Source organism: Alnus glutinosa, chromosome 9 (assembly GCF_958979055.1).
Source record: "Alnus glutinosa chromosome 9, dhAlnGlut1.1, whole genome shotgun sequence".
NCBI classification, from domain to species: domain Eukaryota; kingdom Viridiplantae; phylum Streptophyta; class Magnoliopsida; order Fagales; family Betulaceae; genus Alnus; species Alnus glutinosa.
The window spans coordinates 23,271,025-23,286,955 of NC_084894.1; the positions used below are offsets into that span (position 1 = coordinate 23,271,025).

At 41.5% G+C, this 15,931-nt stretch overlaps 2 protein-coding genes and 1 non-coding gene across 3 annotated transcripts; 2 read left to right on the forward strand and 1 right to left on the reverse strand.

Moving 5' to 3' along the window:
• Positions 1-330: 330 nt before the first annotated feature.
• On the forward strand, positions 331-402 carry TRNAG-UCC (transfer RNA glycine (anticodon UCC)). The gene has a single exon. It is a non-coding gene; the product is annotated as a tRNA-Gly (tRNA).
• Positions 403-474: 72 nt separating this feature from the next.
• LOC133878443 (uncharacterized) lies at positions 475-3,455 on the forward strand. Its single transcript, XM_062317000.1, has 7 exons — positions 475-990; positions 1,093-1,155; positions 1,252-1,338; positions 2,009-2,246; positions 2,431-2,504; positions 2,667-2,765; positions 3,143-3,455. The coding sequence occupies exons 1-7, from the start codon at positions 769-771 to the stop codon at positions 3,233-3,235; spliced, it is 876 nt and encodes a 291-aa protein (XP_062172984.1). The 5' UTR covers positions 475-768; the 3' UTR covers positions 3,236-3,455.
• Positions 3,456-4,535: 1,080 nt separating this feature from the next.
• LOC133878444 (uncharacterized) lies at positions 4,536-15,394 on the reverse strand. The gene is made up of 4 exons (XM_062317001.1): positions 15,009-15,394; positions 14,475-14,578; positions 4,939-5,068; positions 4,536-4,798 (listed from the first exon to the last, which is right to left on the reverse strand). Exons 1-4 carry the CDS (start codon positions 15,117-15,119, stop codon positions 4,760-4,762), a joined length of 384 nt encoding a protein of 127 aa, XP_062172985.1. The 5' UTR covers positions 15,120-15,394; the 3' UTR covers positions 4,536-4,759.
• Between the last annotated feature and the right edge of the window lie 537 nt (positions 15,395-15,931).

Below are 15,931 nucleotides of genomic sequence, written 5' to 3' on the forward strand. Positions count from 1 at the left end.
ATCATGAACAAAGCAAATAATTAATGATTCTTCTTTTTTGCTTCAATAAATATAACGTATGAGTTCAGCCGTCGTTTGGGGTAGTTTATGACCACTCATTCCACCCCCCCCCCCCCCTTTTTTTTATAAAAATAAAAAATTATTTATAAATTATTTTTGTTTTATTAAAAAAATTAAGATTATATTTATCTTTTTACTGATTTTAGGTAGGACATTGATAATTTTTTCATAGTTTCGTATTTCGACTTTTTCCAAATGATAAGTATGGCGTCTTGCTTCGAGGTTTAGTAGAGTAATCAGTAGTTCATTTGTTAAAAATTTAACAAAAGCGCGTTTGTAGTCCAACGGTTAGGATAATTGCCTTCCAAGCAATAGACCCGGGTTCGACTCCCGGCAGACGCATTTTTTTTTTTGTGTTTCCATAGTAAATATAATGCAACGGCGTCGTTCTAAATTCGTGGCAAAACTTCTTTCTCTCTCGTCCCCCAGAATCCACAGCCAATCACGAGGAGGAATATTCCCACAATTGCAGCAAATCATCTTCCCCACGGCGCACCACCCAAGATATTTACGCTGGAAAACGACCGCAGCCTCAGAGGGCATTTTCGTCAAACGACCTCTCTTACAAACACTTGTCCCTCCATTCCTGTGGGCTGTGGCCAAGACGCTTTGCTCGCAACCGTAATATACAATCTCGACCGCACATTCGCTCTCATTCTGCTAACACATCCGCCACATACACACAGTCACACACGCACACCGCGGTTAATGGCCGGCACGAGCGCCTCCTTGGCGCCGCACGTTATCGGGTCCACAGTCGTCGAACTATCCAGAACCAACCGCACCGGAGCCCCGTCTTCCGCTCGGATCTCCACGAAGACCAACGTAGCCCCCGCCCGCGACATCGCTCTCGCCGAGGGTCCCTCCTGCATCTTCGTTGGGCCCCTTGAGACGGCCAGCAAAGAAACCCTAGAAGCTCTCTATCTCCAAGTAGGTCACACTGCTTTATTAGAATTTGTTTTGCAACTTAAATTGTGTGAATTTCTTGTTTATGTGCTTGATAGCATGTTTAAATGGCTGTGATTGTTGTAGGCACGGGATGCGTATTACAGCGGTAAACCTTTGATAGTTGATGATATGTTTGATAGAGTAGAGGTCAGTTTGATTTACGCGTTTTTAGTCGAATCTGAGTTTAATTTATTTGATGTTTATGCACTGAGCTGATCTTTTGAGTTTAACAATTTGTAACAGTTAAAGCTACGGTGGTTTGGTTCCAAATCGGTGGTCAAGTACCCGCGTTGTAGTCTTAGGCGGCAATCGGCCTATGCGGATGCGGAGGTAATTTTCTCTTTGGTATCAACCATTTGCTTCTTTGGACTCCTTAATTGAATATCAGCGGTATCAATTATTAAATGATTAAATTCACTTATCACAAAAGTTTAAGTTAATAGGAAGGAATTAATTTAATTATTTAATTTATATTATAATATTTCTTTTCACGTGTGGGCTTAAACTTCCCTGAGGCTCAACACATGGTATATTTAATTGAAATGAAAGGTGAATGTTGGAGAAAAGGTTCGAACTCATAACCTCTGATATCATGTTAAATCAGCATTTGTCTCAAAAGCTTAAACTTATAGAAGGTGTGAGTTACATCACCACTTATTCTAATAGGAAGAAATAAATTTAATTATAAAATTTATATTCTTAACATCAATGTTATGTCTCCCATACGGTTCTAGGAAAGTAAAAGAAAACGTGGAAGCAAGGTTTTCTTTCTAAGTACCAAAGGAGCTGCAGTAGCCTGCATTTTCTGATTTAGCTGACAAAATGAAAACCATGTCGATGTTCCCTTTAATGGTGGGCTCTGACCCATCTGATTGATGGCAAACTATATATATATATAGGGATATTAATGGCATGTTGGGGTGGTTAATTTGCTTTAGTTGGTGTGTAGAAGCACTGTGTTTTCTTCACTTGAATATTTGGTGACATGGATGTAGGGCAGGAAGATCTGTCACAGGTTTTTGCATTAGCGAGCATATGGGTTCTGTTTCTTGGATTTGGCAGTTCAGCATGTGTTGTGCCTATAATATACACCGTGGGCCTAGCTTATCAAGATGCATTCGGCTCGGGATTTTCCAACAGCAGTCAAGCATCTGTGGTAGAGTTGCTTGCCATGGTGAATGGCATTCTCTTAATGGCATTGGGATCTGTGATTGGCTACCCAATTGCATCAGCTTCAGGTAATAAGCTATAGCTTACAAAGCCTTGTATAAGAATTCCAGAAAATAACTCTGGAGTTTTTTCACCAGGGACAGTAGTTTTTGTCTGGGTTTTTGGATCAAATCTGGAAACTGGAGAATAATACCTCTAATTTGATTATTATTTCTCCAAATGTCATCATTACTTACTCACCCATTTTGGCAGTTAAAGTGCTTCAAGGCCTGTGGAAGAATGACTTGGTAGCACTTAATGGGGCATGCCCAAATTGTGGGGAGGAGGTCAGTCTATTGTACGATTGTATTAATCTGAAAGTCCTAGGAGATTTTATTTATTCTCGATAACTTGTCTATGGACCTGTATTTCATCCTGGCAACAAACGAAGTGAAGTTTCAACTTCTAGTTTATACATTTCCAATAACTTAAATAGCATTTTCCTCCAGGTTTTTGCATTTGTGAAACCAGATCAGTGTAATAAGAGCCCCCATCGAGCAGATTGTCATGTTTGTGAATCCTTATTAGAATTCCGCATCAAGGTTGAGGTAATCTAGTTTGCTTCTATTTCTCAAAATAGGAAGTTTGCATCATAAAACTGAATTTTTATTTTGCTATACATCTAATATGAAACTGAGAATAAGATGATAATTAAGAGGATTCTTTGTATAATGAGGAAAGTTAGACAGAACATCATAGTATTTTGGGGTTCAGACTTTAGAGGTATTGAAATGCTTGGAAAGAACATTCATAGAATCATAGTGAACATGCTATTACTTCTACATCACGTTATGTAGATGTAGAGTTTTTAGACATACTAGTGTCTGTGAGAGCTCATTGTAAATGCCTTTGTCAGTTCTGAAATTTATAGACGTCTCTTGTCTCGTGAAGTATTATTCATAATACTTTTTCATTTATTCTGCAGCCATCAGTGTCAAGACTAGGTAGAGGGTGGGTTTATGGCCGCATATACCTTGTTTCACGTAGAGGCGGAAACCGGCGTCAGAGACGGGTCTAAAATCTTTGCCTAGTATATTTGATCTCAGAAGTCAGAAGATTTGTGTAAAGTAGCACTATTCATTACTCCTTTTAATTTTTGCCAAGGTGAAATAGTGGTAATCCTAACAAAAATTCATTTTCTACAAGTCAATAGATAGCTGGGCTTTTTGTATTGTAGAATTAACAATGAGACTCCTGGATTATTTAAGTTCTAGTAAAATATTGTATATTCCCTGATTTCCCTCAGAAAAGCGACAGCTATATTTGGTTCTCGAAGCGATTCATCAAAAAATATTTGGTTCTTGAAGTGTCTTCGTGATAGGATTGTTAGGGAATTATGAAGTCATGCATAATGGATCCCCATTGATGGACCTGCTTAGATATCTCCTACTTCTTGTTGCTGTTTCTAAATATTGCAAAGAAGATAGAGCTTGCAGTTACGTTGCATCCATAGGTGCTGCTAATCCCATAGAACAGGCCATCAACAATTCATTGCACGATATTTAAATCCTGAACTTTCTTGAAAAGGTCCGACTGCAAAAAACGAGGTGCCAATATTTTTGTGGATATAAACCACTTTGTAGCCTTGAATCCAGGAGTCAAATGGTTCTGGCTGGATTTTAAGAGCATTTCTAGCATTGTTTTGCATTTTAGCTAATTGAAAAATATCCACTACTTACCCTTTTTTTTTTTTTTTTTTTTTTTTTTTTTTTAACCTACTTCCTTTTCAATACAAACTCTTACAAATTTTTTATTCCATTCTTTATTTTCTTTAAATATTATTTCTCAATTTTTTTTATTGAAAAAAAAAAAGAAAAGAAAAGAGAGAGAGAGGAGCAGCTAATAAAAAAAAAAAAGGAAAAAGTGTTTTAGATAAGAAGAGTTGTTGAACTTGATTTTTGCCTCATATTAGCTAAACATACACGCTACGGAAGTTTCATTAATGCATCTGCTGGAGAAGCTCGAACAAATGGGATTTTGTGGTCGAGATCAAATCTTCGTCACATAATCTGCCTACAGGGTGCTCAAATGGCGCCCAAAATCGATTAATTGAGAAAAAATAGCTCCAGCTCCCCGTTCTGACAAAAACTATAAACCTTCAATTACATGAAAACTGCGGAGGAAACTACAGCGAGTTTGCATTTTTTTGAAAACATTTCACATGAAACTATAGGACGAGAGAGAGAGAGAGAGAGCATGTCTGAAAAACACAACATTTCACACGAAAACCACCAGAATTTGCTATGAGAAATTCTTCTTTCTCTTTTTTGTGGCTGTGATAATCATCAGGTGTGCGGACGACAAATTGCTACACTGAATGGGACGTTTATGAAGGAACCTTGACTGAAACATCTATGTGCTATAAAGCAAAACTAAGTCTAAAATATTGCCATCCATAGTAGAAAGTACATAAAAATGTCAGTAAGAAATTTTCTCAAGAGTTTTCAGGGCACAAGCAACAGTGAGTTATGTAACCAAGTCGGTCTGTTCATACATCACTTGTGACATATAGATGGTAGCTGAATCGGTGGTAGCTAGCCAATCAGAAGTGTCCCAAGCTGTATACAAGAATCCATGCAAGCTGAAAAACAGAAATGGAAGGAATTGTAAGTCAAGGACTAACATGAGCCTTCCCTCCCTCTTTCCTAAAATATACCCATAAGGGTGGTGGTTTGTGCGAGAGAGAGAGAGAGAGAGAGAGAGAGAGAGATGTCAAGGTACCAGAAAAAGTGTAATGGAAGCAAAAAGTCCCTCCTGGAGGAGAGCCCCATGACCACCAAAATCTTCTTCATCAATCTTTAGTATCATTGCATAATAACCATAGATAATGCCAGAGGATATCAAAAGAAATCTGTAAACCCAAAATCAGCACATAAGGTTGTAAGAAAATGGCACAGAATTAAATTCAAGATCTAATGACCGTACAAGTTGGCATCACGGAGATATCATCAACTTTAGCTGAGATCTTTCACGGTAAGTAGTTGGAAAGAAAGGACATTCACCTCAAATCAAAGTTGGCAATATGAATCCAGTTAATCTGGATATACATAGATACTAAAAGGCTGCAAATTGAAAATTCTATTCTCAAACACTGTTCCACACCGAGTAAAAAATAATAAAAAAAAAGGATATGGGAAAAGACATTTCTTTCCTCTTAGAGAAATTCTATATCGCAAGTGACAATTTCACAATATATGACATTCCCCGAATCTCGATATTATTGTCCAATTCCAAGAGATTGGATCATGAATTGTAAAAATCATTCAATCAAATAATAAAATCCACAAGAAAAGAAAATTGCGATTTTAGAAGAAGTTTCCCAGAAATAGGTATGGGCAAATTATCCGATCCCACCGACCCACACTGAACCACCTTCAACCGCCTACCGCCTCACCAAAAAAAAAAAATTGAAAATATTTATTTTTCCCAACATCGGGTCAGGTCGGTAATCGATGAAAGAATTTTTTAGTTGGTTACCGACCTGACAGAATCAAACAGCTTCGTTTTACTCCTGCTATATATTCATGCTTTAAGCATTTTTTCTTGAACTCTCCTCTAAACCATAACCCTTTTTTTTTATAAGTAAAAAAGTCTTATTGAAAGCGTAAGGCGCCCCTTAGCACACTGGAAGTATACAAAATGAAACACCTAACTAGAAAGTGAAAAACGAACAAGAAAATCAGCAAAGCTGACTGATAGAGGGTACAAAAAGGCCATCTACCAGTTATACAAAGTAAGCAAAAATGACTCTAACACCTCCTCTAGAGAACCCTCCAAGTTTTCAAAACACCTTCGATTCCTTTCTCTCCACACCAAAAAATGCATATAGGAACCATCTTCCAAATTGTAGCACTCAAAGGTCTTCCCGACTTCCACTAGCCTGCCATTAGGTCTATCACTCTTCTAGGCATGACCCAAGAAATACCAAACCGAGAGAATATGTTATTCCACGGAGCTGAAGCCACGTCGCAATGTAGAAGAATGTGGTCCACAGATTCCCCGTCTCTCTTGCATAAGCAGCATCTGTCTACAATGATAATATGCATCTTCCTAAGATTATCCATAGTAAGGATCTTACCTAGTGCAGCAGACCAAGTAAAAAAGGCCTCCCTTGGAGGTGCCTGAGTCCGCCACACACACTTCCAAGGGAACCGAGAATCACCAGAGCAAGTCAAAGAACTGAAAAAATACTTGACCTTGAATAAACCTTTCTTGGAAGAAACCCACCAAAGTCTGTCTGTCCGATCTCTGTTTACCCTGGTTGAATGTAAGACCTGGAAGAAAGAAGCAAAAACATCCACTTCCCAATCATGCGCCTCTCTGACAAAGCTCACATTCCACTGAGTTGAACCGCCCAAAACCTCCATATTGTCTGCCACTGACGCATCCTTCACCCGAGCAATACCAAATAGATCAAGAAAAACTTCTTTCAAAACCGAGTCTCCGCACCACAAGTCATGCCAAAATCTAGTCCTTTCCCCATCCCCCACCTCAAATCTGGTAAATCCGGAAAAGGTCTCCCACCCTTTCCCTATATTCTTCCACAACCCCACTCCAAAAGCCCCTACAAGCTCCCGGGAGCACCAACCACCCCACATGCTACCAAACTTGGAATCTATCACACCTCTCCACCAAGCATCTCTTTCCAAACCAAAGCGCCATAACCATTTCCCTAACAAAGCTCGATTGAACATCACCAAATTTCTTATACCCAGACCTCCTTCTAAAATAGGAGTACAGACCTTCGCCCAACTCACCAAATGAAATTTAAACTCTTCACCCAATCCACCCCAAAGAAAGGCTCGATACAGTTTCTCTATCCGAGCAGCAACACTCCCCGGAATAGGGAATAAAGACATATAATAGGTAGGAAGATTGAAAAGGGTACTCTTAATAAGAGTAACTCTGCCACCCTTGGAAAGATATAACTTTTTCCAACTAGCCAAACGCTTTTCTATCTTCTCAATAACTCCGTCTCACATGCGAGTGGACTTATAGGAAGCCCCCAAAGGAAGACCGAGGTACTTCGCTGGCAAAGAAGCAACCTCACACCCTAGGATATCTACTAATCTTTCCACTTGTTCAACATTCCCCACTGGAATTAGATTGGATTTTGCCAAATTGACCTTCAAACCCGAAACTGCTTCAAACAAAAGAAAAAGACTCTGCAAATTCTGCAGCTGAGATGTGCGAGCACTGCAGAAGATCAAGTGTCATCGGCAAACAAAAGATGAGAGACAGAAACATTACCCATTAAGAATCCTTCCATCAAACCCCCACTGACCACCGCTGTAATCATACGGCTCAAAGCCTCCATAACAAATACAAACAGTAGGGGTGACAAAGGATCCCCTTGTCTCAGACCTCGAGAACTACTGAAGAAGCCATTGGGAGAGCCATTGACTAAAACCGAAAACCGCACAGAAGAAATGCATTGAGCTATCCATGAACACCATTTTCCCCCAAAGCCACATCGTCTCAACATATACAAAAGAAAATCCCAATTAACATGATCATAAGCTTTCTCCAAATTCATTTTACAAATGACACCTGGCTCCCTTGATCTGATACGACTATCAATGCATTCGTTAGCAATAAGGATTGGATCGAGAATATGTCTCCCTTTGATGAATGCACTCTGAGATTTAGAAATAACCTTCTCCAAAACACCTTTCAATCTGTTTGCCAACACTTTGGCAATAATCTTGTAAATGCCTCCCACAAGACTAATGGGTCGGAAGTCTTTGAGAGAGTTAGCTCAAAGAATCTTTGGAATAAGTGAAATAAACGACGCATTCAGACTCTTCTCAAACGCACCTTTATCATGAAAGTCAGAAAAAACCTCCATAATGTCTGGACTCAAGACTTCCCAGCAAGCTTGGAAAAAAGCCATAGAAAAACCATCTGGACCCGGTGCCTTGTCTCCTTTCAAAGCGAACACTACCTTCCTAACCTCCTCCCCCTCGAAGGGTCTTTCCAGCCATCTGGCTTATGACTCCAGGATAGTGTCAAAGGATAGATCATCCAACAAAGGCCTCCAACTGTGCTTCTCAGAAAAGAGGGTTTGATAATACTGAACCACGTGGTCGCCTATCTCTGACTGATTGGAAGAAAGTGAATCACCGATCAATAAAGAATCAATAGAGTTATACCTTCTGTTTGAGTTGGCTATAGCATGGAAAAATTTAGTACATTTATCCCCTTCCTTTAACCACGTTACCCTCGACTTTTGCCTCCAACTAATCTCTTCCAAAAGAGAAACCCTCTCTAACTCGCTGACAATCTCTGACTTTTTTAGTTGCTCCTCTTCGCCCAAAGCTCTACTACCTTCAATAGAATCAAAGGCCTGAAGCTCTTCAAAAAGCTTTCTCTTATTTCTCTCCACATTACCAAAGACTTCTTCATTCCAAGTCTTCAAATGTTGCTTCAGAGCCTTAAGCTTGCAAGCTAGAACGAAACTGGGGATACCTTGAAACAATAGGAATCCCACCACCGTTTCACCAACCCCACGAACCCATCCGCCTTAAGCCACATATTTTTGAATTTGAATGGCCTTTTTCCCCTGGTAGTATCGCCACAATCAAGAAGAATTGGAAAATAGTCAGAATAAAGGCGGGGAAGTCTCTTCTGGGAGTTCACAGAAAACCTAGTTTCCCAGTCAGGGGAAACAAGAAATCGGTCAATCCTTGACCAAGTGGGAGGGTCACCAGAGAGCGACCAAGTGTAAGAACCTCCAGCGAGAGGAAAGTCCATCAAGCCCTGATCATCGATAAAGTCACCGAAATCCCTCATGCCAGACACACTGCCTTCTCCAAAACGTTCACTAGGAAACCGAGTTATATTAAAATCCCCCCCTATACACCAAGGCATGTTCCACCAATTGAGGATCCCAGCCAGCTCATCCCAAAGCCTCCTCCTATCAATATTGTGATTCGGGCCATACACCCCCACAAAAGCCCACTCAAATCCATCTGCAATATTACTGAAAGAAACTGCAAGCGTGAACTCCCCCAAGCATACATCGACCTTCTCCACCACCCTCTTATCCCACATGATCAGGATGCCCCCTGAAGCCCCATAAGAGTCCAAGTAGCACCAATCCACATAATTGCACCCCCATATGCTGCGCACAAAGTTTCTCGACGGATTTTGAACTTTGGTTTCTTGAAGACACAAAATATCCACCTTCCATTCTCTGAGCAGGTTGCTAATCCTTAGGCGTTTTAGCCTATCATTCAACCCCCTCACATTCCAAGATAGAATCTTGGGCTTCATGGCACAACTATGAGACCCCTAGCCCTCCTTTTACCACGATTAGAGCCAGTGCTCTTAGCATCGTAATTTATAGAACTCTCCAAATTCTTGATCTCCCTCTTGCCCTTCGAGCTTCCATCTCCATTGCGACGATCTCCTTCGATGCAAGTCAACAAAACCAACAGTTGCAGCTTGTGTCCCATATACGTCATCCCCACAATGGGATAAATATCATTCGCAAGCTGAAGAACCCAGTCCGAATACCCCGCTCCCTCCGCAGCTGGAGAGTAAGCGTTGAGAGGGGGCACCCTACTTCTACCCACATCTCCTACCTTCTCACCCTCCTTGAACACCACCATTTCTGAATCCCCCTTGAGTTTGCTGCTGGAGCCCGATTCCTCCCCTATATTCTGTAACCATTTTTCCACCAACGGTAGCTGCAAAGAAGCTGACCTTGTCGGTGTCTGTGGCACCAAGGCATCAACCGGCGACTGAACCTGCTCCGTGGACCCCTTTTCCATCGCTGAAAAGATCTCTGGTGTCTCAAATTGCAACAGATTGTCCAGAGAAGACCTCTGTGCGTGCTCACACATTTCCGGCGAAGGGCCTATTTCTGCACTCTCCACAGCTTCCACGAGAGCTACTGTCTCACCCGTGCTTCTTTCCGACAGTGAACCCGAGCTGATATTGGGAGACACGACCACCAGTGGAGGAACGGGTAGCTTACCTACATAACCATCCAGCAACTCCGGAACAAGATCCGAAGAGGACGCCTTCAGAGGAGGAAAGTCCGAACTGGTTTTCTTGGTCTCCGATGCTCGGGGCTGAGGACGATCTCTACCAGCTTGGAACGGAAAACCAGCACCTTTTGCCGGCGGTAGCGTCTCCGGCGTCGAAGAGGAAGCGCCGGGATCACCTGAGCCCAATGGAACCGAGTTAGGGCACAGGCCCACGAGCTCCTTGGCCTTGAACACGAAGCTGGGCCTGTTGTCCGGGGTTGCCATGGGGACCTACCCTTTCAGGTCTCAGTTAAATTTCAAGGAAGCTGGATTTTTTGGATTGGGCCGAGTTCCTCGGAAACCCATGGCTTTCCTGGCAATGGGCCAAAACCCGGTCGCCTTTGGCCCGCTATCCACAAATCCACCCTCTATCTTTGCAAGACCCGCCAGACAAAGACCGATTTCTTGTTGTAGCCTCTGCAAAGTGATCCTGATTTTGTCCAGTTCAAGATTGACGCCAGCGTGGGTTTTGCGTGCTGCAGGGGGCTTGGTGTCAGTCACCGTTTCAGTCTGCTTCACTTGGCATTGTGCGTCAGAGCTCATTACCGTTGGGCCTTTGGACCTTTGGATCGTGCTCTGAGCATCCGGAGTCTCAAGGACCGATGGGTCATGCATGGTTCTCTTCAAGATCGTCTTACCGAACACCGGAGCTTGAGCCAGAGTTTGAGGGGCGACAGTGGTCTTGAAATCACCCGTCGGAAGGTTTTCCAACCTACATGGCACCCGAGCTACCTTCCCTGAGCCCACGCCCGTATTTATCTCCAAGGGTGGCCCTGTGTTCTTCAAAACTTCCGCAAAACAACTCCTTCCCCTCATCGCCTGAGACTGAACCTCAAGCCGAGTGTCAACCCTATTTCCTCCGTTTCTAAGATACTCATTGACACAGCGTAAAGCCGAGCCAAATAAATCCCATCCCTCTCCGCATCTTCCCTCTGGAATTAACACCACTCCGCTCTTCCTACTTCCGACATATTCCTCAACCAACAAAAAGCTGCCGTGTCTGTTGAAGCATCGCTGAGCAATGACTCGAGGAAATCCCGGGGAAGCTTGATTCCAAAAGACCCGAGAGTCTTCCACTATCACTAATTCCTCAATAATGCGTACTAACCACGCGATCTCATCTCTCTCCAGAAAAATTGACCTTATCCTCCCTTTGCAGTTTTCTCGGAATCGGACCCCTGTCTCGCCCCCAGCTACCACCAACTCAAGGTCCTTAGACTCCACCAACCAACTTCTTGAACACGCCATTTGTAATTCCGACCGGGTTTTACACAGTTTATAGTTACAAAACCTTTGTAACTAAACCCAGTGTGTACCCCAATAAACAACCCATTTGTCTCTACAGCAGTACCTTCAGAACTCTGGCCAATTCTTCTGGGAGGTTTTCCATAATCAACATACCTAATAAAACAAAGCCCAAGAACCACTGGAAATTTCGCCGTATTTCGCACCTCCAAACCGCCGGAATTTGAACCTTCAGCTTCGCCGGCGTTGACCACCGCTGACCCGCCACCGACCGGACCTCCAGGAGTATCGGGTCCTACTCGGGTCTCTCCTTCATCTCTCCCGATATCACTCTCAATCTCTCGGCTCTCTCTGTATGTTTGGGCGAAACCGAGAAATAGGAAGGAGGAAAACAAAAGAAAGAAGAAGAAAGAAAGAAAGAGGAAAGAAAAAGAGAAAAATAAGAAAGAAGAAATCAAGTGCGCGTGAAAATTTTTTTAGTTAGTTACCGACCCGACAGAATCAAACAGCGTCGTTTTACTCCTACTATATATTCATGCTTTAAGCAATTTTTCTTGAACTTGAACTCTCCTCTGTGAAGCTTGAAGTCTGAAGGTATGTATCACTTTTTTTGTTTTAATGCATCATAGACTAAATGCACATGTCTGTAGGTTTTTCTCATAGCTGGTTTTGGAAGCCATCTAATTCCTAAATCCTCTCTCTTTTTCCCGTGCTTGAGTGCTTCTTTGGCCGCCTGTCATGTGTCTGAAGAGCTAAAAGGAAAGGAATTAGATGGAAAAGAAAAAGGAGTGCAAAAAAGGAAAGGAATAGGGTTCATTCCTTTACTTTCATGATGGTTTACGGGTAGATGGAAAAGGTGATAATAATCTGTTATCTGAATTACCCGACCGGCTAATTACTGAATTACCCGACTATTTCGGGTAGAAACTCGAAAACCCTATTTTCCGACACCGACTTACCCGATATCCAGGCCTACCCAGAAAGTGGGACCACCCACTGCCTCCATTATAGAGGGTTTATCTCATAAAAGAACATATGATTTTGGGGGGCAGTACCTTGTGTGTAGTTCCGCCCCTTACTTCACCTAAATGGAAAATATTCCATCATATAAGAGTCCCAAAGTCCATCACATGTATGAAAGAGTAAACCTCCAATATTTACGCAGAGGTTCAGCAAAAAGTGACAGCCAAACTGCACAGCTTCAAGAAGATCAGGACATTTCAGAAACATGGGGCCTCATTATACCATCATTGGTTCCAGATTTTCACCATAGCCCCTTCACTTCAGTTCACTTCACTTCAAATGTAACATTCTCATACATATAACCTACCTCGTGTTTGACTATTCAAATACTGCGTCCATAAAAATACCATGCAGCTTCTTTTTATCACTGTATTTTGCAGCAGTCACCTTCCTCACAGCTTCACAATCTAAAAGCTAAGTTCCAAGTCACTTGCCAAAAGAGGTCCTGTTGACAGCAAAAAATGAACAGAGTCACAAACCCAATTCGCATTTTACGCAAATTTTAACCCAATTCACTAAATAAATAGCTAAATCTGCATCCTTGCTGTCCAATATGTAAATTATAATTCGCCTAGAAAGTCCCTCTAAAACCTTTCTGTTTTACGCAATATGAAGGAAAGAAAGTAGATTGGCAGAAAGTGAACTTCCTACCAAAAATGGTCTAGCACCCTCCAAGATCTCTCACACAGATGTTGCATTGATCAAAGCCCATGGAGGCAAACCAACAATGAAGAGGGAAAACCACCCACTCCACAACCAACACAGGCAACCCAGATACTATCAATCCTAGCCCCAAACAGCCAATCTAGGACATTATTAATTCAATTTCAAGAATGCTCAAATCCTTCACCTTCAAGTTTATCCCAAGATATCTTTATGCAAACCAGGTTCACATGAATCCCATCATCTGCTAACACACTTCACTTATTGCCAATGCCAACTTTATAAATCTACCCACTGAAAAGCACAGTTTTGTTAGATCATAAATACCTCTAATTAATTTTGCTTGTAATGTATCCATTATGATCTCTGAGACACCCTTTTGAATTTTAAGTGTCCATGCAACACTTTCAACAAGAAAAATATCAGAACTTAGAAAATCAATAAGTTTCTCTTCACACATGACCTAACAAAAGCACTGAGCTTAAATTTGATGAACCAAATTCTGTAGATTTGAAAACATAATTCCTGCAACTACTTCTTAAACAGCAGAACTCCTGCCTATAAACATGAACAAGGGTTCTCAGCAGTTGAACCCCCCCGGCGACCCGAGCAGTGCCCAAAAAGTGAAATGTGGCTCAATATTCATCTTAGTCAACTTTTCTATGTGCAGCTTCTCCACCACAGGATGCCAGAACTCTATCCTGCGTTCTTAAAAATTGGACTCATCCACTGCATGACAACTGAGCATTAAATACCAAAGATGCAACCAAGACTGGTGACCAAAATTATACCAACAATATATCTCCAAAACCAAGATGATACTTTCAGGGCCTCCCGCATAATGAACCAGGCTGGTATAAAATCCTCCTATCTCTCATCAAGGTTCAATGTGATAACATATAGTTACAAACTCTACAATAATATTCAGTATATGTCATTCACAAAAAACTTTTGATAAGAATTCATTCACAAAAAACTTACTCTTCACAACCAACAAACTATACAAGGGTACAGCAGCATTGGGTCTTTTTATATTCAAGTAAAATCCTAACACCAAAACTCTGCCATTGTGTCTTTTTACTCTTTTAAAATTGATAGCTATAACAAAAGCATGAAACGTAATTTCCATTTACACAAATGCATGATATCAAAGCTTCATCTACATGTACTAATTAGCTAAAACGAAAAACCAAGAGAGAGAACTGCGATAGACACAAATTAAGAGGCAACTGAATATATCCACTTTGTCCAATAAATAAAACAGCTTAAGAAAGTGCAGGAGCATCAACTTACAGGACCAGCCATATACCCCCAACCAAAGGTATAGCACCCCATAGCAACCCACATACAAGGGCCACCACTTGTCGAATCCAGTGCAACACATCTCCCAATTGATCCTGTGACAAATGAAGTGTAAAAAGCTAAATCATCGAATTATAAAATTCAAAGCAATTAGATGCTTATGACCAACGCAACCATAAATCCATTAGCAAATAGTAATATATGTTTGAATCTGAAAGTGGATTAGTTAGATGGGTATCCCCTTAAGCAAGCTGAAGATACATATAAAGCTTTGCTAGCAGTTTCTGCTCAATCCATTCAGTAACTTCCACTATAAGAAATCCCGTTGACCGTTTCACACTTCCATTTCCATAATTCCAGCACCCCCACACGTGCTTTTACATAGAATCAAATTAAATTGAAAACCCAAATTCAAAAACCAAAAACGAAAGAATCATACAACTCGGAATCTCACACCAAAAACGCAAGATTCAAACTTTCCTTCCATTTCCAGCATTTTCTCAGCTACCAAACGGAGTCAAATACCTTGTCCCAGGAGGCCTCCGGATCCAACAACTTGGTTAATTTGAACGGAGACAAGTGACCGTTCTGGTGTTGCTGCTGAAGATTGAACTTCACCGATTTCGCTTCTTTCATTCCGACAAATCAATTGGAACAATATTCAAAGAAAAGAAAAAAAGAGACAGAAAAAGTATTAAAATCTCAAAACTCAAAAGGCTTCGACACGGATTATGAGGAAAATCGCTCCTTTTGTAGCTCTTGCTGCTGAGTACGTCGATAGTGAGGATCAGACCACTTTAGGGTTTTGAATTTGGCGGAGAAAGAGAGAGAACACTGTGGGAATTGAATAATTAATTGAAAAACAAAAAACAAAAAAGAATTGAGAAATGCTTTGGCTGTAGCCTGGAGATCTGAAATGATTGGTTGTGAGGGTAGAGATTACTCTTTTGTATAAGGGTTAAATACTCTAGAGGTATCTGAGTTTTACGTGTTTTTAAATTTAATATCTCAGTTTCATTTCGTATCACGGGTAGTATCTGAATTTGGAAGAAAAAAATCCTAGGTAGTACCTGTCAGATTTCTCGTCCAAATTTCAACTTCTCGCCACGTGTCAACCGCTGAGGTTGACACGTGGCACCACATAAAAAAAATTAAAAATTAAAAAATTAAAAAAATGAAAAAAAAAAAAAAAAAAAAAAAAAGGGTGGCTGAGCCACCCCCCTAGGCCACCATGGGGGTGGCCGGCCACCCCCATTTTGGCCAAGGAGGTGGCCCAGCCACCCCCTTGGCCGGTCTGGCCGGTCTGGGGTAGGGGTGGTTCGGCCACCCCACAGTTGAAAAAAAAAAAAAAAAAAAAAAAAAATTGAAGGGTTTTGGCCCTAGGGGGTGGTTCGGCCTCCTTGGCCAAAATGGGGGTGGCCGGCCACCCCCATGGTGGCCAAGGGAGC